At 44.1% G+C, this 20,062-nt stretch overlaps 1 protein-coding gene across 1 annotated transcript in view; it reads left to right on the top strand.

Annotated features, from left to right (window-relative positions):
- col11a1a (collagen, type XI, alpha 1a) overlaps window positions 1–18,217 on the top strand; it is a gene marked incomplete at its 5' end in the record, with an annotated part of 155,517 nt that extends 137,300 nt beyond the window's left edge. The window contains 13 exons of the mRNA XM_079489267.1: window positions 275–328; window positions 3,126–3,233; window positions 3,644–3,697; window positions 4,155–4,208; window positions 5,801–5,908; window positions 8,647–8,700; window positions 9,418–9,453; window positions 9,571–9,624; window positions 10,071–10,323; window positions 12,632–12,744; window positions 13,134–13,202; window positions 15,781–16,014; window positions 17,946–18,217. Coding sequence (XP_079345393.1) covers window positions 275–328; window positions 3,126–3,233; window positions 3,644–3,697; window positions 4,155–4,208; window positions 5,801–5,908; window positions 8,647–8,700; window positions 9,418–9,453; window positions 9,571–9,624; window positions 10,071–10,323; window positions 12,632–12,744; window positions 13,134–13,202; window positions 15,781–16,014; window positions 17,946–18,092 — 1,338 coding nt within the window. The 3' untranslated portion in view covers window positions 18,093–18,217. The remainder of the gene's footprint in view (window positions 1–274; window positions 329–3,125; window positions 3,234–3,643; window positions 3,698–4,154; window positions 4,209–5,800; window positions 5,909–8,646; window positions 8,701–9,417; window positions 9,454–9,570; window positions 9,625–10,070; window positions 10,324–12,631; window positions 12,745–13,133; window positions 13,203–15,780; window positions 16,015–17,945) is intronic.
- Between the last annotated feature and the right edge of the window lie 1,845 nt (window positions 18,218–20,062).

Here is a 20,062-nt window from a genome sequence, read left to right as displayed (position 1 = left end):
CAGCAGCCCCCTCCTATGAGACACAGACTGAGTAGAAACAAATCGTGCCGTTTTTATCATGATTATTAACGAGGACCTATTATATGAAGATAGGTTGAAAAGTGGTGAAGTGGTCCAAACGATGGTCTAAACGATGAAGCTTACAGTACATATCTTGCTGAAACGCTAGTGTGCTGAAGCTATAAAGTGTGTGATAAAGCTTAAAGGTTACATGTCTTTGCTGAATTAAATGCTAAAAGTTTGTCTTTTTGCTTCCCCCCCCCCCCCCCCCCAGGGACCCCCGGGAGCAGGCGGTGCAGAGGGCAGACAAGGAGAGAAGGGCGCCAAGGTAACCCACAGAATCAGTTCAGCCCTCACGTACCGACACTGGTGGAAAAACTACTCGATTGTTTTACTTATAGTAAAAGTAAAAATACGGCAATTTAGAACTACTTCGTTACAAGTAAAAGTACGGAATTGAAAATGTACTTGAGTAAAAGTACAAAAGTATCGGCATCAAAATGTACTAAAGTACTAAAAGTAAATCTCATGTTGCAGAATGTGCCATTTCACAAGTTCAAAATGTGTACAAAATCTATTGAAAATGGCCGAAATGGCCGAAATGTATAGGGTTGAAGTGGTTAATGTATGTTTCACCCTTCGATACCCCTCACCTCACCCTCGATGTGTCACCCTTCGATACCCCTCACCTCACCCTCGGTGTGTCACCCTTCGATACCCCTCACCTCACCCTCGATGTGTCACCCTTCGATACCCCTCACCTCACCCTCAATGTGTCACCCTTCGATACCCCTCACCTCACCCTCGATGCGTCACCCTTCGATACCCCTCACCTCACCCTCGATGTGTCACCCTTCGATACCCCTCACCTCACCCTCGATGTGTCACCCTTCGATACCCCTCACCTCACCCTCGATGTGTCACCCTTCGATACCCCTCACCTCACCCTCGATGTGTCACCCTTCGATACCCCTCACCTCACCCTCGATGTGTCACCCTTCGATACCCCTCACCTCACCCTCGATGTGTCACCCTTCGATACCCCTCACCTCACCCTCAATGTGTCACCCTTCGATACCCCTCACCTCACCCTCGATGCGTCACCCTTCGATACCCCTCACCTCACCCTCGATGTGTCACCCTTCGATACCCCTCACCTCACCCTCGATGTGTCACCCTTCGATACCCCTCACCTCACCCTCGATGTGTCACCCTTCGATACCCCTCACCTCACCCTCGATGTGTCACCCTTCGATACCCCTCACCTCACCCTCGATGTGTCACCCTTCGATACCCCTCACCTCACCCTCGATGTGTCACCCTTCGATACCCCTCACCTCACCCTCGATGTGTCACCCTTCGATACCCCTCACCTCACCCTCGATGTGTCACCCTTCGATACCCCTCACCTCACCCTCGATGTGTCACCCTTCGATACCCCTCACCTCACCCACCTTCAATGTTTCTGGATTAGCATTTTAAGACAAACACCGTTAATGAAAACTCCACGCAATGATATTTATTCCATCATCCGGTTGCCAGTGAGAAATGGCCTCGAAAGACTCTGAAAGGCGTTTAATTTAATTTCGGAGTGCGTGTGTGCGTGCGTGCGTGCGTGCGTGCGTGCGTGCGTGCGTGCGTGCGTGCGTGGTTTTTAATCACACACGTAGGATTTATTTGGAACATTGCACTGTCTTCAGGGATATTTCAGTACGGTTAATAAAAAAAACAATAATAGAAGAATAAATGAAGAAAAATAAAATGCATTTATACTGAATGGTTATACTTGACCTTGAGTGGACAACTCAGTGGTCAAACTGATATAACTGTTTAATATATTTATATAAAACAATTCATTTCAGGAGCCTATTTTGAACATTGTCCTCAACGTGTCCTCAAAATGTTCCTGTACCTTGGCCTTCATTTATATTTAATGTGTACAAGAGCCATAGATTATGAAAACTTTTGATTATGCGTCAGTTAGTGTTAGTCACCGATACGATGGAAGTTGACACGTTGTTATGTTGACACATTGCAAGTCTTTTATCGGCAGGCGTGACGATCAATACGTGTAGCTTATGATGCTAAGTCTTATTGATAGAGGAGTAATGATCAGAATGCTACGTCTTATCGGTGGGATTAATGAACGACGCATGGTGCGACGTCTGGGGAACGTCTGGCTCGGAAACCAAATGGCCTTGGGAGAGAACTGTCGGTACGGCATGATGTCAGATAGCAAGGTCACAAGGTCACAAGGACTACAAGGTCACAATGCGTCGATCTACAAGGTCACAATGCGTCGCATCGTTGACGCATTGTGAGGTTGTGGATCGGCTATTTTCAAAATGACCGAAATGTATACATAGGGCTGAAGTTAAGTGGTTAATTTATGCTTGTAATAATAATTCACAAACAAAACATTTCAAATAAATGTAGTGGGGTAAAAATACAATATTTTGGATCCGAGATGTAGTGGAGTAGAAGTAAAAGTGAAAATTGGAAATACTCCATTCAAGTAAATAGTAGCATAGCGCCGTGTTCACAGTGAGTGGAAATATGAATGTTTGTTTTTCCTCAGCTGGGTGTAATCAAAACGTGCGTGCATCGATCGCCACGGATCGAGCGAGCCGAACGTACCACAAATCGAACGGCCAAGCTTCTCCTCTAAAGCCGGCGTACTCGTCCGAGACAGACAAATAATTACAACACGATTAATACGTTGCAGTTTGACCTAACTCTGTGGAATGCAGATGAGCGTGTTGTCCCTACAACGCGTCACACTGCGACGCGTTGTGAGCTTGTAGATCGGCTATTTTCAGAGCACGAAACCCCCCGAGCCGTTTTTATTTGTTGACTGAATTGTCCATTTATTTTAGTCATAGTCTTAGTCATCCAAGGTTCATCGTTTTTTAAAGGTTACAGAGGGGAAAGGTTAAAGGTTAAAGGTTACAGAGGGGAAAGGAGGTGAAACAAAGGTAGTCGATACTGACATCATTCGTCAAAGTTTTATACGACAAAATCAACACTGCGTAGAAAAGGTTACCATACGACAAAGAATACATCTTTGGCTTTTTTCTTTCTTTCTATTGTTTTGCTAACGTTAACATTTGCTCCATTGTCTTCAGGGCGAGTCCGGCTCAGAGGGAGCGCCAGGTAAAACCGGCCCCGTGGGCCCCCAGGGGCCTGCAGGAAAGCCCGGTCCGGAAGGTCTACGCGGAATACCCGGCCCTGTGGTAAGTTCCAAGAGGCACACGCTGTTGTATAGGCACTCACGCACCACGTGCACGGGCACACACACACACACACACACACACACACACGCACGCACGCACGCACGCACGCACGCACGCACGCACACACACACACACACGCGCATTGACCACCACCGCTGAAGCATGACGACGTCATGGCATAATCGATACTCCCGTTTACCTTCAACAGTCACTTGTTTAGTTGTTTTATACCAACACGCCTTTTTTCAGCCCGCTGTATTTGGGGGCTATTAATCATCACGCCGTCCCAGAGCGTACGGGGGGGGACGGACGGGACGGACGGAAGGACAAAAATCCATATTCTTCTCGGCCCGAGAGGAGTTACTAGAGGCTGTAATGCTCACTGTGACTCCATGTGTTTTTTTCCGTAGGGGGAACAAGGACTGCCTGGAGCGCCCGGACAGGACGGCCCGCCCGGACCTATGGTTAGTGTGCATCATCTTCATCTTCATCTTCATCATCATCATCATCATCATCATCATCATCATCACATGGATTCGAAATCAGTCGCACCGACTGATTTCAGTTATTTGGATTCGAATCGTAGCCAGCGACACGATCTACAAGCTCACAACGCTGCACACAACGCTGCGACGCGCAACGCGTTGTGAGCTTGCAGATCGGCTATTTCCGGTCGTTAGTTACTTTAAGATGAAAGAGTATTTTGAAGTGGTCAAACTAGGAATAGAGTACAGGTTTGGAAGCATCTTCCATGAACATGAAATGGGTCTCAGAAATGTCATGAAAGCAAAGAGGTTAAATGCCTCAACGCACCCAGACGAAAGGGTTCATATTCCCAATTTGTTAAGGTCGCAAATCCCGTTTCTCCTCGACGACAGTGGAGTTTTAACGTTGTCTCCTCTCTCCTTCCTTGTTCCCCAGGGTCCTCCCGGTCTCCCTGGTCTGAAAGGAGACCCCGGCTCCAAGGGTGAAAAGGTGAGCGCGACCCCATCGACACACTGATTACATTCCCCTGACCGCGACCCCCCCCCCCCCCCCCCCCCCCACAGAGGTCAGCGCGTTGACCTCTAATCAAAGGACACACTCTGTGACCATCAGCACAGTCCAGATTAACACATCGACGGGGTTGGCTTGTGGTGGAACATGTTTTTGTTAAAATTCGAAGTTCGAACGAGTTGCAATTTACAATTTAGGCATTTAGCCAAACACTCTTAGTCTTAATCCAGAGCGATTTACATTAAGCAAGAACAAAAAGCATGGCAATACATCACATACATAAAAAGTAGTTAGTTATCATTCAACATGCGCAAGCTAAGAACGTAACAGTGGGATATCTTAACTATATAGTGAAACTATACATATGAACTATGCATACTATACTATACTATACTATACTATAGTATGTATAGTTTATATGTATAGTTTGTATAGAGTTAGTCTTGCTTGACTAACAGGTCTGTACAAATGGAACCAAATGGACCCGATTTGTACAGTTATGGGGGGGTCTTTGCAAATTACATTAGACATTAGAGAACCACTAGTACTGGTTGGACTCGTAGGGCTCCATTTTCGTCACCGCTAAACCCCTTATCCCTAAACTTCTTTGCCTTTTTTTTTTTTTTTTTTACTATTTTGCAAAACATTTTTGAATAGTTAAAATGGCCAGTCTACAAGCTCACAACGTGTCAATGTAGATTGGCTAGTTGAACTATTCAATTTTTTTTCTCCAAAATAGTAAAAAAAAAGGCAAAGAAATTTAGGGATAAGGGGTTTAGCGGTGACCCGTAGTGTTCCATACAGAGGGTCGTAGTAAATCAGTGTCATACATATTCAGAAGGTAACCTGGAGACTTGACATTCACTAGTTGGGTCTTATGATCAAAATAAGAACATTATAAATTGTGTGCACGGACAAGACCAAACGGACCTATTGATGATGACCCTTGACCCCTGGACATCGAGCATGGGCTCTGTGTAATCTGGTAGCTTTTGGTTGATTTCAAAAAGTTTTTTTTGCGTTTGTGTTCTATTGACAGTTCAACGTTTTGCTATGGTCTTGGTTGGTGGAATTTGTACACTCAAGTTCTTCAGACAAAGAAAAACTTAGAGAGACAACAGACAACTTCAGTTTTATTAAAATGTAGATTTTGTACTCCTCAAACCAAAACCACACGCACGCGCACGCGCACGCGCACACACACAGTGGCGAGGCAGCTCGACTGGAATAAATATTACAACAGCAACAACAGCAACGCTTACAAATCAACAGGCCCTTGTTGTTGTGAATCTTTTGTACTTTGACAGCAGAGATATTTCAAAGATAATGCTCGTGTTTTTTGTAATGGCAACGAGACGATTGTCTGTGGAGGGAGAAGGAAGGAAGGAAGGAAGGAAGGAAGGAAGGAAGGAAGGTCATTTCATGTTTGTGTCGGTTGAAGATTTCCTATCCTATGCCATTGTTCTCATCCTCTTTGTGTGTGTGTGTGTGTGTGTGTGTGTGTGCGTGTGCGTGTGCGTGTGCGTGTGTGCTGTGCCTCTGCGTGCGTGTGTGTGCGTTTCTCCTGACAGGGTCACCCAGGTTTAATCGGTCTCATCGGACCCCCCGGCGAGCAAGGAGAGAAGGGAGACAGAGGCTTGCCCGGACCCCAGGGTACCCCCGGTGGCAAGGGCGATGGCGTAAGTGATGGATGGAATGATCGATGGTCCCTCTGCGGGGCTGTTTCGTGAGGCTGTTATTTTTAACAAATCGTGTGTGTTTGTCTCGAGACAAACTCCGGTCGACACGATACCCGTCTGTCCTTTCTGATCAGTAGAGTTTATTTATTTTGGTCATTAAAAACAATACAGTGCCTGCTTTGTGTTTTTTTGCAAAAAGAAATATTTGACCAAAAAGGTGTAGGCTGAAGCCTAAGCTTATTGTGCCTACCCTTCTAACAAATAATTGACTTTCATATGTAAAATAATACAACAAAGCAAAAGAAAAAAACAAGAAAACAAAACAAATACAAACAAACACAACATAAAACAAAAAAACAAAGACATACAGGAAAAAAACAGTTAACAGGAACAAGACAAAAAAAAACAAAAAAAACAAAAAACAAAAAACAACAAAAACGAAACAAAACAAGAAAACAAAACAATACATCATACATCAGGGTTGTTTTCCTCGACTAAAACTAAGACGGAAAATGTCCGTCGACTACCTTTTATTCACTGACGAAAACTAAATGGAAACTAAATGAAAACTAAGCTGTGACTAAAACTAAGACTAAAACTAAGACTAAATATACTGACGATTTTGTCGACAAATACAAACTGGACTAAAATGTTAGGAAGGGACTAGTGGACAAGAGATCCAGTATAAGTCATTTTACACTTTGTTGCATGCTGAATATAGCCGATCTACATACAAGCTCACAACGCGTCGCAGATCGGCTATTTTCAGCAAGTGTAAAATCAGTCATTATGACGACATCAAGGACATCAAATGACATTCAGCCTCTCAGACCCAAAACGAAAGAATATTTTGACGTCATTGATTGATACGATTTTGTCCACAATTCCATGCTGTATTGATGTTGGTACCATAAGGAGAGATAACAGGCAAACGTTGATGAAAATAACAGTTACTGTATTTAAAAATTATTTAATGCAGATGTTTAGCCAATAATTCAACTCTTGAGAGCGTAAAATGAAACCAAATGGGTCCATTTGGTTTCATTTTACGCTCTCAACAGTTAAAGATCTAATAAGGGTCCATTTGGTTACCATCATTTAGCTGCATGGGGACCACCTGGCACCCCCTTGAGGACCACTGGTTGAAAAACACTGTTGTAAAAAAATATATATATATATTCTTAGTGATGATATCATACATACAGTAACCCCAGCAGCTTTCTGGGAGACGATGATAACGGCCTCTCTTCTGAACTGGACGCATCAAATTAAAACATCCGTTTCCTCGGCTATAGTCATTTCACCCCCTCTTAATATTTCTAAGCAGAAATAATGTGAATTACTGCTTCTATTAGGGGGAGGGGGGATGGGGGGGGGGGGGGTGCTCGAGACTCTCCTGATGGGGGTCTCATATGAGGACCTTCATTCATTTTAACCCATTCTGGGCGGGAACCCCTTTTGGTGTTTTAAGCATCATGTTATGCTTTAGCCGTTGAAAAATGGCAGATCTACATGCTCATAGCGCGGCACCGAGTGCCATGAAAATGTGGCGCAAATATTTGAATATATGTTCTTATCAGCGAACGTTTTTAACTCAAATCTTTGCTTCTGGTGGGTCACTGGAACAACATATTTTCAGATGGGGGGGGGGGGGGGGTCGGTGGCCCAATTACATATAATTTCTGGGGTTCTTGACATGAAATATTGAGCACCAATGATACAGAAAAACAGTGGTATTTCAATGTCAGGCCTAAATGTGTTAAATAAACATTTGCAGATTGAGTGTATAATAATATGCTGTCTGGCGCTAGTAGCTCACAGCCTGGGGGGCTTATAGTGATGGAAGGCCAAGTGTCCTCAGATTAAGGCTAATGAAATCATAATGTCCCCCCTATTGGGCAGAGCGCCGGAGTGTGTATGAATAAATACAAAAGATAGTAATCTCTCAGTTTAACCATATCTATTTTGAGGTTAAAGCATTGTTATGCTTTAGCTATTGAAAAATATCAGACCTACAAGCTCATAGCGCGCCACCGAGTGGCGCGCTACGAGCTTGTAGGTCTGCTATTTTTTAAAACGACTGACATAGGAACGTAGCTTTTTCAGAAAATTGTCAGGATGTAGAAGACATTTTTAGAATCTGATCTCAGGTCAAAATGGGTTAAGGCTAATTAAATCATAATGTCCCCCCTATTGGGCAGAGCGCCGGAGTGTGTATGAATAAATCAAAAAAATAGTAATCTCTCAGTTTTGCCATCTCTATTTTGAGGTCAATTCTCTCCCTATAAATGGAGTGGTGACATCGAAAGGTTGCACTCACAGATTGGTCTCTCGTCCACTAGTCCCTTCCTAGTGGATCTCTCGTCCACTAGTCCCTTCCTAGTGGATCTCTCGTCCACTAGTCCCTTCCTAACGTTTTAGTCTAGTTTTTATTTGTTGACGAAATTTTCAGTAGGCTATAGTTAGTCATCATGGCTTAGTTTTCATTTAGTTTTTTATGACAAAAGGTAGTCGACGGACATTGTTTGTCATAGTTTTAGTCGACGAAATCAACACTGAATGAATAACCATCTATTTCACATCGAGGCCGTTATTTATTTGGGAAAACAACACAACAGTGGCTGATGTTATGGTTTTGTCTCATAGTGTGTGGTTGATGTTGGTGTTGTGGTTGATGTTCTGGTGTTGTGGCTGATGTTCTGGTTTCGTGGCTGATGTTCTGGTTCTGTCGTTCACAGGGCGTCAGTGGATCATCCGGTCCTCTGGGACCCCCAGGACCCCCTGGTCTACCGGTAAGACTTATACCGCTTGTCTTGAGTTTCTAGTTTAGTGTGTCTGCATCACTGTAGCCTCTACAACACAGACCCAGAGTTAGTTTAGTGTGTGTTTGCATCACTGTAGCCTCTACAACACAGACCCAGAGTTAGTTTAGTGTGTGTTTGCGTCGCTGTAGCCTCTACAACACAGACCCAGAGTTAGTTTAGTGTGTGTTTGCATCACTGTAGCCTCTACAACCCTGACCCAGAGTTAGTTTAGTGTGTGTCTGCATCACTGTAGCCTCTACAACACAGACCCAGAGTTAGTTTAGTGTGTGTTTGCGTCGCTGTAGCCTCTACAACACAGACCCAGAGTTAGTTTAGTGTGTGTTTGCGTCGCTGTAGCCTCTACAACACAGACCCAGAGTTAGTTTAGTGTGTGTTTGCATCACTGTAGCCTCTACAACACAGACCCAGAGTTAGTTTAGTGTGTGTTTGCATCACTGTAGCCTCTACAACCCTGACCCAGAGTTAGTTTAGTGTGTGTTTGCATCACTGTAGCCTCTACAACCCTGACCCAGAGTTAGTTTAGTGTGTGTTTGCATCACTGTAGCCTCTACAACCCTGACCCAGAGTTAGTTTAGTGTGTGTTTGCATCACTGTAGCCTCTACAACACTGAGTTTAGTGACCCAACGACTTCACAGTAACACAACCGCTAACCTTGTGTCTCTTTGTGTCCTGTCTGTGTTCAGGGTCCCCAAGGTCCCAAGGGTTCAAAGGGCTCATCGGTAAGTACAGATATAGTTTCATTTTAAAACTAAAAGTTCAATCCAGTACTGTTCCAGAGTATGAATGTGTTTGATATACGGTTGACCCTGGTGTTCTCCACCCTGTGTCCCTCGTAGGGTCCCGCTGGTCAGAAAGGAGACACCGGTGTCCTCGGAGCCCCTGGTCCTCCTGTAAGTACTCTGGGATTACTTATTATACTCTTTATCCTTCATGAAACCACTGGCGGTAGAAGAAGTACTCGCATGTTTAACTTAAGTAAAGGTATCGATAACCTATTGTAGAAGTACTCTGTTACAAGTCCAAACAGTACAAAAGTATTGGCGTCAAAAAATAAGTGACCAAAAGTGGAAGTAGTCATTGTACAGAAGGTCATTTCACCGGTTTTCGTATGGAATGTATAAAAATCCTTTTGTAAACGTTTAACTCAAGTCTTTGCTTCTGGGTGAGGTCCCTGGAACAACATATTTTGAGATTGGGGTCCGCGGCCAAATACATTTAATTCTGGGGGTCCTTGACATGAAATAGTGTGAGCACCACTAATATAGAAACGATTTAAAGAAGACATTTTGTAGAATCTGGTCTCAGGGTCTAAATGGTGTTTTGACCAACCTTCCAGGGCCCGCCAGGAGAGGTCATCCAGCCGCTGCCCATCCAGTCGCCCAAGAAGAGCAAGCGCTCGGCGGGCATGCAGTCGGACGCGGCCATGATGGGCACCATCCTGGACTACGGCGAGGGCATGGAGGACGTGTTCGGCTCGCTCAACAACCTCAAGCAGGACATCGAGCGCATGAAGTACCCCATGGGCACGCAGAGCAACCCCGCGCGTACCTGCAAGGACCTGCAGCTCTGCCACCCCGAGTTCCCCGACGGTAGGTTGGAAACCACGGAGAGAGGCAGCGGTGTGGTTACAGACAGCGGTGTGGTTACAGACTTATAGAGAGGTAGCGGTGTGGTTACAGACTTATAGAGAGGTAGCGGTGTGGTTACAGACTTATAGAGAGGCAGCGGTGTGGTTACAGACTTATAGAGAGGCAGCGGTGTGGTTACAGACTTATAGAGAGGTAGCGGTGTGGTTACAGACTTATAGAGAGGTAGCGGTGTGGTTACAGACTTATAGAGAGGCAGCGGTGTGGTTACAGACTTATAGAGAGGTAGCGGTGTGGTTACAGACTTATAGAGAGGTAGCGGTGTGGTTACAGACTTATAGAGAGGTAGCGGTGTGGTTACAGACTTATAGAGAGGTAGCGGTGTGGTTACAGACTTATAGAGAGGTAGCGGTGTGGTTACAGACTTATAGAGAGGCAGCGGTGTGGTTACAGACTTATAGAGAGGTAGCGGTGTGGTTACAGACTTATAGAGAGGTAGCGGTGTGGTTACAGACTTATAGAGAGGCAGCGGTGTGGTTACAGAGAGGCAGCGGTGTGGTTACAGAGAGGCAGCGGTGTGGTTACAGAGAGGCAGCGGTGTGGTTACAGACTTATAGAGAGGTAGCGGTGTGGTTACAGACAGCGGTGTGGTTACAGACTTATAGAGAGGCAGCGGTGTGGTTACAGACTTATAGAGAGGCAGCGGTGTGGTTACAGACTTATAGAGAGGCAGCGGTGTGGTTACAGACTTATAGAGAGGTAGCGGTGTGGTTACAGACTTATAGAGAGGCAGCGGTGTGGTTACAGACTTATAGAGAGGCAGCGGTGTGGTTACAGACTTATAGAGAGGTAGCGGTGTGGTTACAGACTTATAGAGAGGCAGCGGTGTGGTTACAGACTTATAGAGAGGCAGCGGTGTGGTTACAGACTTATAGAGAGGCAGCGGTGTGGTTACAGACTTATAGAGAGGCAGCGGTGTGGTTACAGACTTATAGAGAGGTAGCGGTGTGGTTACAGACTTATAGAGAGGTAGCGGTGTGGTTACAGACTTATAGAGAGGCAGCGGTGTGGTTACAGACTTATAGAGAGGCAGCGGTGTGGTTACAGACTTATAGAGAGGCAGCGGTGTGGTTACAGACTTATAGAGAGGCAGCGGTGTGGTTACAGACTTATAGAGAGGCAGCGGTGTGGTTACAGACTTATAGAGAGGCAGCGGTGTGGTTACAGACTTATAGAGAGGCAGCGGTGTGGTTACAGACTTATAGAGAGGCAGCGGTGTGGTTACAGACTTATAGAGAGGCAGCGGTGTGGTTACAGACTTATAGAGAGGCAGCGGTGTGGTTACAGACTTATAGAGAGGCAGCGGTGTGGTTACAGACTTATAGAGAGGTAGCGGTGTGGTTACAGACTTATAGAGAGGTAGCGGTGTGGTTACAGACTTATAGAGAGGCAGCGGTGTGGTTACAGACTTATAGAGAGGTAGCGGTGTGGTTACAGACTTATAGAGAGGTAGCGGTGTGGTTACAGACTTATACTGACAAATACAAACTAGACTAAAATGTTAGGAAGGGACTATAGTGGACAAGAGATCCAGTATAAGGGACTATAGTGGACAAGAGATCCAGTATAAGGGACTATAGTGGACAAGAGATCCAGTATAAGGGACTATAGTGGACAAGAGATCCAGTATAAGGAATTTTACAATTAGTTGCGTGCTGACAATAGACGATCTACAAGCCCATAGTTATTTAGTTTTGGTATGTTAGGTTTTCTGATTCGTATATTTAAGTGAGTGCTGTTAAATACTGACTTTATATATTGTTGATTTGTGTTCTGTGTTCGGCTACATTGAAAATGAGGGCGTGTCCCTCAATTGTACTCCGAATTGAAATAAAGGTTATGATGAAGAAACACGAGCACTCAAGAAGGTGTAAACATGAGGAGAGGGTTTGGACTCACAAAGGAGTCTTCATCGGGGCAGGTATGGCCTTCCATACTTACCCTGATGAAGACTCCTTTGTGAGTTCAAACTTTTTCTCATAAAGTACCTTGATTTTATATCCACCCTCTCCTCATTTTCACAGCTTTACGAGTGCTCGGATCGCCACCTTTTCTTCAGTATTCCAGGCCCACCAATCTACTTTTTTAAATGTTTGTTGTGCACCTCCATCGAGCGCCTGGTTGATTTTTCTCTTTGTCGCTCAGCACATAGCCTACTGCATCTTGAGACGTATATTTATTCACACTGAAGAACAGATATCAGCTATCGATATTGAGTGTGTTTGATTCGTTCCTCCTCCTCCTCCTCCAGGCGAGTACTGGATCGATCCCAACCAGGGCTGCTCCGGAGATTCCTTCAAGGTCTTCTGTAACTTCACGGCCGGTGGCGAAACGTGCATCTACCCCGATAAAAGGTCCAACGGAGTAAGTAACACTTGATCTCTACCAGATCGACCCCCTCTGTTCCCGAGCACAGTTGGTTTTCTGTCTACTTAAAACTATGGCGAAAAATGTTCGGCGACTAGCTTTTTTTCGCTGCCGAAAACTGAATGAAAACCAAGCTATGATGACTAAAACTGATACTAAATATATTGACAATTTCGTCAACAAATTAAACAAGACTAAAATGTCAGGAAGGGACATCTACAAGCTCAGTACAGTAGGCTACCACTCAGTTCAGATGGGTCTGATTCTTCTTTTCTTCTCTCTTACAACTCTTTCCTTTATTTGCTTTGTTCTTTATGACATGAAAAGGCTTGTGTTTTAATTTATTTATTTGTGTTTTAACGTGCCTTGTTTGTTGTTCTCCACAGGTCAGATTATCCTCGTGGCCTAAAGAGATTCCTGGGTCGTGGTTCAGTGAATTTAAGCGTGGTAAAATAGTAAGTGTCCGCTTCTGTTTTTAACCCATTTAAGCCTGACGTCAAAATTAAAAGAAAATGTCTTCAAAATCCTGACAGTTTTCTGAAAAACGTTATGTTTCTGTATCAGTGGTGCTCAATATTTCATGTCAAGGACCCCAAAAACTATATGTAACATGGCTCCGCCGCCCCATCTGGAAATATGTTGTTCCAGGGACCTCCCCAGAAGTAAATATTTGAGTTATAATGTTCACTATATTCAAAGATTTGAGGCACATCACGATTTTTCAAAAATAACAGACCTACAAGTTTGAGCTTGAGCTTGTAGATCTGCTATTTTTCAATAGCTAAAGCATAACATAATGCTAACACCAAAAGGGGTTCCCGCCCAGAATGGGTTAAGCCACCCCAGCACGGTACACTTTGTCACGCACGCGAACCAATAGTGAAAACATCCGATCTACAAACTCACAACACGGTTTTCTCTACTTTAGAAAGTTTCGAAAATTGTGGAAAGACCTTTTTTTAAGATTTTCGCCAATAATGAATGACATGGTCAAAATACGAGGCCAGTAGATCTGCTATTAACACTATTTCCTTCAATCAACAAATATCAATCATTTCCTAAATACAACGTAGGATTCAAATAGTTCTATCTATGAATAAGTTGAATCTGTTTATCCGAAAATCTAACATAATCCAAAAGTATACGTCCTAAGACAGTAAACTTCCAGTTGAGTAAACAAACGTGTTTTTTAACAATTTTAGCAGACGCTCTTAATCCGGAGCGATTTACAGTAAGGAAGAACAGAGCACACGGTAATACATCAAATGCATAGAAATACTAATCTAGGATCATGACGGAGCTTCACAGCTTGTCAGCAGCTACCACCTGCTATGTGGAGCAGGAATGGTTAGCGTTGCCGAGCTAACGCCTGCTTCATAATTACAAGGATCCGCCACCCGAGACGTGTCTTACATCACCGACCGCTGTGCGCAAGCAAGCAGCGCCGCTCACAATCCATTAGGTTGCATAGCTTAACCCATTCTGGGCGGGAACCCCTTTTGGTGTTTCAAGCATTATGTTATACTTTAGCTATTGAAAAATAGCAGATCTACAAGCTCACTCGGTGGCGCGCTACGAGCTTGTAGGTCTGCTATTTTTGAAAAATCGTGAAAATGTGGTGCAAGAATGAATATATATATAGCGTACATTTTTAACTCATATCTTTGCTTCTGGGGGGTCCCTGGAACTACATATTTTCAGATGGGGGTCGGCAGCCAAATACAGATAATTCTGGGGGTCCTTGACATGAAATTGTTGAGCACCACTGACATAGAAACATGGGTTTTCATTTGTAGAATCATCCTCAGGTCTAAATGAGTAGGCCCATTAAGACCTGAGGACGCATCTGTGTCACCTTAATAGCTTTTAAACCACTTTAACCACTATGTTAAACTTTAGCTGTTGAAAAACAGCAGGTATACAAGTTTATAGATCTGCTGTTTTCGAAAAGTCATGAAAATGTGGGGCAAATCTTTGAATATCTATTCGTTCACAGCGAATGTTTGTTTTTAACTCATATCTTTGCATCTGCGAAGAGTAACATATTTTCAGATTACATATAATTATTGGGGTCCTTGACAAGAAATACTTTGAGAACCACACTGACATAGAAACATATGTTTATTACAGAAAACTGTCACGATTTAGAAGGTATTTTGTAGAATCTGCATGGTCTCGGGTCTCGATGGCTTAATGCCATCCTGCTTGCTGTATCTCATAAGCCAGCCGGTAAGCTACCTGCAACCTGTCTGTTTGGAAGTAGATGACGGGGAGACGGTGGATATTGGAATACACACACATACCACCATGTTTAGAAGTTCCTCTCCTGACGGATGGGCGCTGTCTGTCTATGTTGTGAAGGCTAGAGCAGCGGTTCCCAAAGTGGGGTCCGGGGACCCCCAGGTGGTCCTTGAGGGAGTTCCAGGGGGCTCCCCAGCTAAATGATAGTTTGGAACCTAAATGGACCGTTATGGGTCTGTAACTCTGAGAGTGTACAAATGGACCCTGACATGTGTCCACTCTCAGAGTTAAATTAACATTGATTTTACAATATAAATTGGGGTCCCAGAGATAGGAATGCCATTAAATGGGGGTCCGTAGACTAAGGCGCGATTCATACTCCTATTTTAGAGCCGAATAAAAGTGGGTTCGGCTCTGTAGAGCCTACAATGTGACGTCATTTGAGGTTCGGGGGGGGGGGGGTGGGGGGGGTGGGGGGGGTACCGTCCTAAAGTCGGCTCTTCGGTGCTACTGAAAATTTCTGACAAGCCGAAATCATTTCGGCACTACAGCGCCGAAACAGCTGTAAAATAGGAGTATGAATCGGCCCTAACGCATGTCAAACTGGGGGTCCTTGAAATGAAACGTGTTGAGAATCACTGCCAGAGCCGTAACAATCTTCTCTCATGGTAAGTATGGGGGTCAGCACAGGGCCAATTAGGGTCAATTTGGGGGGTCCTTGACAATGACAATGTTGGGGAACCACCGGTTCTAATCTCCCCCTTCTCTTCCTCCCTCTCTCTCTCCTAACAGCTGTCCTACGTGGACTCCTCGGGTGACTCGATAAACGAGGTCCAGATGACCTTCCTGAGACTACTGACGGCGTCGGCGCGCCAGAACTTCACGTACAGCTGCCACCAGTCGGTGGCGTGGCACGACGAGAGCGCCGACAGCCACGACCGCGCGCTGCGCTTCCTGGGCGCCAACGACGAGGAGCTGTCCTTCGACAACAACCCGTACATCAGGGCGCTCGCCGACGGCTGCGCGGTAAGGACCACGCCACGCCACATTCTCATTGGGTTTTTAGTCATATTCTTTTGACAATGGCAGTTGTTTTACAGACGGGTAAAAGGGCAGTTGTTTTACAGACGGGTAAAAGGGCAGTTGTTTTACAGACGGGTAAAAGGGCAGTTGTTTTACAGACGGGTAAAAGGGCAGTTGTTTTACAGACGGGTAAAAGGGCAGTTGTTTTACAGATGGGATAAAAGGGCAGTTGTTTTACAGACGGTTAAAAGGGCAGTTGTTTTACAGATGGGTAAAAGGGCAGTTGTTTTACAGATGGGTAAAAGGGCAGTTGTTTTACAGACGGGTAAAAGGGCAGTTGTTTTACAGACGGGTAAAAGGGCAGTTGTTTTACAGATGGGTAAAAGGGCAGTTGTTTTACAGATGGGTAAAAGGGCAGTTGTTTTACAGACGGGTAAAAGGGCAGTTGTTTTACAGACGGGTAAAAGGGCAGTTGTTTTACAGACGGGTAAAAGGGCAGTTGTTTTACAGATGGGTAAAAGGGCAGTTGTTTTACAGACGGGTAAAAGGGCAGTTGTTTTACAGATGGGTAAAAGGGCAGTTGTTTTACAGATGGGTAAAAGGGCAGTTGTTTTACAGACGGGTAAAAGGGCAGTTGTTTTACAGACGGGTAAAAGGGCAGTTGTTTTACAGACAGGGTATAAAAGGGCAGTTGTTTTACAGACGGGGTAAAAGGGCAGTTGTTTTACAGATGGGATAAAAGGGCAGTTGTTTTACAGATGGGATAAAAGGGAAGTTGTTTTACAGATGGGATAAAAGGGCAGTTGTTTTACAGACGGGATAAAAGGGCAGTTGTTTTACAGACAGGGTAAAAGGGCAGTTGTTTTACAGATGGGTAAAAGGGCAGTTGTTTTACAGACGGGGTAAAAGGGCAGTTGTTTTACAGACGGGATAAAAGGGCAGTTGTTTTACAGACGGGGTAAAAGGGCAGTTGTTTTACAGATGGGTAAAAGGGCAGTTGTTTTACAGATGGGGTAAAAGGGCAGTTGTTTTACAGACGGGGTAAAAGGGCAGTTGTTTTACAGATGGGTAAAAGGGCAGTTGTTTTACAGATGGGTAAAAGGGCAGTTGTTTTACAGACAGGGTAAAAGGGCAGTTGTTTTACAGATGGGTAAAAGGGCAGTTGTTTTACAGACGGGGTAAAAGGGCAGTTGTTTTACAGACGGGGTAAAAGGGCAGTTGTTTTACAGACGGGGTAAAAGGGCAGTTGTTTTACAGATGGGATAAAAGGGCAGTTGTTTTACAGACGGGGTAAAAGGGCAGTTGTTTTACAGACGGGGTAAAAGGGCAGTTGTTTTACAGATGGGATAAAAGGGCAGTTGTTTTACAGACGGGTAAAAGGGCAGTTGTTTTACAGATGGGATAAAAGGGCAGTTGTTTTACAGACGGGTAAAAGGGCAGTTGTTTTACAGACGGGATAAAAGGGCAGTTGTTTTACAGACGGGTAAAAGGGCAGTTGTTTTACAGACGGGGTAAAAGGGCAGTTGTTTTACAGACGGGGTAAAAGGTCAGGGGCTCAAGCCCCCCTTTGATGCCTATGTGTGCACGTCCCTGTTTCTCAACGTTTTCCTCTCTCTCTCTCTCTCTCTCTCTCTCTCTCTACCTCTCTCTACCTCTCTCTCCTCTCTCTCTCTCTCGCTCTACCTCTCTACCTCTCTACCTCTCTACCTCTCTCTCTCTCTCTCTCCTCTCTCTCCTCTCTCTCTACCTCTCTACCTCTCTACCTCTCTACCTCTCTCTCTCTCTCTCTCTCTCTCTCTCTCTCTCTCTCTCTCTCTCTCTCTCTCTCTCTCTCTCTCTCTCTCTCTCTCTCTCTCTCTCTCTCTCTCTCTCTCTCTCTCTCTCTCTCTCTCTCTCTCTCTCTCTCTCTCTCTCTCTGCGTTCCTCCTTTTCAGACGAGGAAGGGCTACGGGAAGACGGTGATGGAGATCAACACTCCCAAAATCGACCAGGTCCCGATCATCGACGTCATGTTGACTGACTTTGGGGACCCCAACCAGAAGTTCGGCTTCGAGGTCGGCCCCGTCTGCTTCCTCGGTTAGGATTTTGGGAACGAAAAGGAAAAGGAAGAAATGAAAAAAAAAGAACAAAAAAAAAGAAAAGAAACGACAACAAAAAAAAATGAAACTTTTGACGGGGTCAGCAGAAAGCAAGTCAAGTCAAGACATTTTTGGGGGGGTTTTGTACCACCAAAACAGAGGAAAAAAACCCAAATTCCAGCCCCCACCACCACCACCACCACCCCCCACCACCACCAACAACATCACGGCCCCCATTTCCCCCCCACCCGATGCCACATGCAAGTTTTGAGTAACGAGATGGTGTAGCGAATCATGTCTTTGCCATGTACGGATGTATGTATGTATGTATGTATTACCCAGGAAAATACTTGTTGTCGCCCTTGTAGGGCTTAAGAGGACCACATGACATTAACTTAAAGGTTACTTTTAGTAACCCGGGTTCTTTTAATCCCAACGAGCGGAATGGGCTTGCTCGCGGGTAGATCTAGTGCCCACTTCGATCGATCAATCGATCGATCGCACTTCCCGCGAGCGAACCGTTCTGCAAACATGGAAGATTAGAAGAACAGTGTTGTTATTATTATCACGGAGCTAAAAAAATAAAGGGTGAAGGACATTCTAAAATGTGTGGCGGAGGGGTGGGGGTGGGTGGGGGGGGGAGGGCGGGGAGGGGTGGATCGGAGAAGTTCGACGACGACGCGATGAGGACGACGAGAAGAGATACCGTCTTCTTCTCTCGGGACCTCGGGATCGGACACTCCGAGGGCGCTGCATGTGCGACTAACGACTCTACAAACGGTGCTTTATTTGTTTAAAAAAGAAAACACACGAAAAAAGTATAAAAGAGGTGCTATACGAGAGAGAGAGAGAGAGAGAGGTGTATTTTGATAATAAAAAGAAAAAGAGGAATGGAAAACTGTAATTATTATTATTATTATTATTATTATTTTGTACAATACTTATTGTTATTTCTGAATCCCACTTTCGAAAAAAGCTTTGCATGTGTTTCAGAGTACTAAAAATGCGTCGTCCGGGCTCTCCCTTTTTATCAATGTTGGTTTCCAAAACAAATACATTACAGTATAAGTTAAAAGACATCGATAAAAAATAATAAAATGAATTTATAATTATGATGTTTTGTTGTTGTTGTTGTTGTTGTTGTTCAGTGAATACTGTGTTCGTGTTTATTATGAAGCAAATAAAAGTGAGCATTTCAAAACAACCTCCCTATTTCTAATTAGACTGTACTGTACTGTACTGTACTGTACTGTACTGTACTGTACTGTACTGTACTGTACTGTACTGTACTGTCCCGTTGTATATATTGACCATCCAGAGCTCGAGATAATAATCAATATTTGCTGTTTTTTGCCCACCGAAAAAATAAACCCAAAACGCGTAAACGCGAGTATCAAAACCAGCACACGTACGTTACGTTACTATACGCCACAACACGTCACCCACTAAATGTTGTAACCCTGTGCTCGTATTAAGCCATCACTATTCTTTTTTTGATTTAATTCCATTTGTTTTGTTTTGTTTATTTTGTTTTCTGTCTTTTTGTTTTTTCCACGGTTGTATACCTCAAACTTTCTTGATAACCATTTAAGATGCGAGGATGTTAAATGCCCTGTATATATATATACATATATATATATATATATATACATATATATATATATATATATATATATATATATATGTATACCTTATTGGTTAAGCAATTAAGTTTATATATTTTGGGTTGGGGAATTTTTGTTTTGTTTTTTAAAAGAGAGAGAAAGAAAAAGATTAGCTGTTAATTAAAAAAACGTCCCTTTTTCTGTGAATGCAATGGAGAGAAAAAGCCCCCTTTTTGTAGGTGACCTGTTTTGTAACTAAAAAAAGAAAAAACTACGAGAAAACAATGTTTTTAATGTGCTTTTCATCATCATGGTTCATTTAAATATTAAAAAGTGGATTGGAATAATGTCTCAATGGTGTGTGGGATA

The sequence above is a fragment of the Electrona antarctica genome (assembly GCF_951216825.1).
Source record: "Electrona antarctica genome assembly, chromosome: 20".
NCBI classification, from domain to species: Eukaryota; Metazoa; Chordata; class Actinopteri; order Myctophiformes; family Myctophidae; genus Electrona; species Electrona antarctica.
Note: the sequence above shows the minus strand (reverse complement) of the source record. Positions and strands in the feature narration are given on the sequence as shown.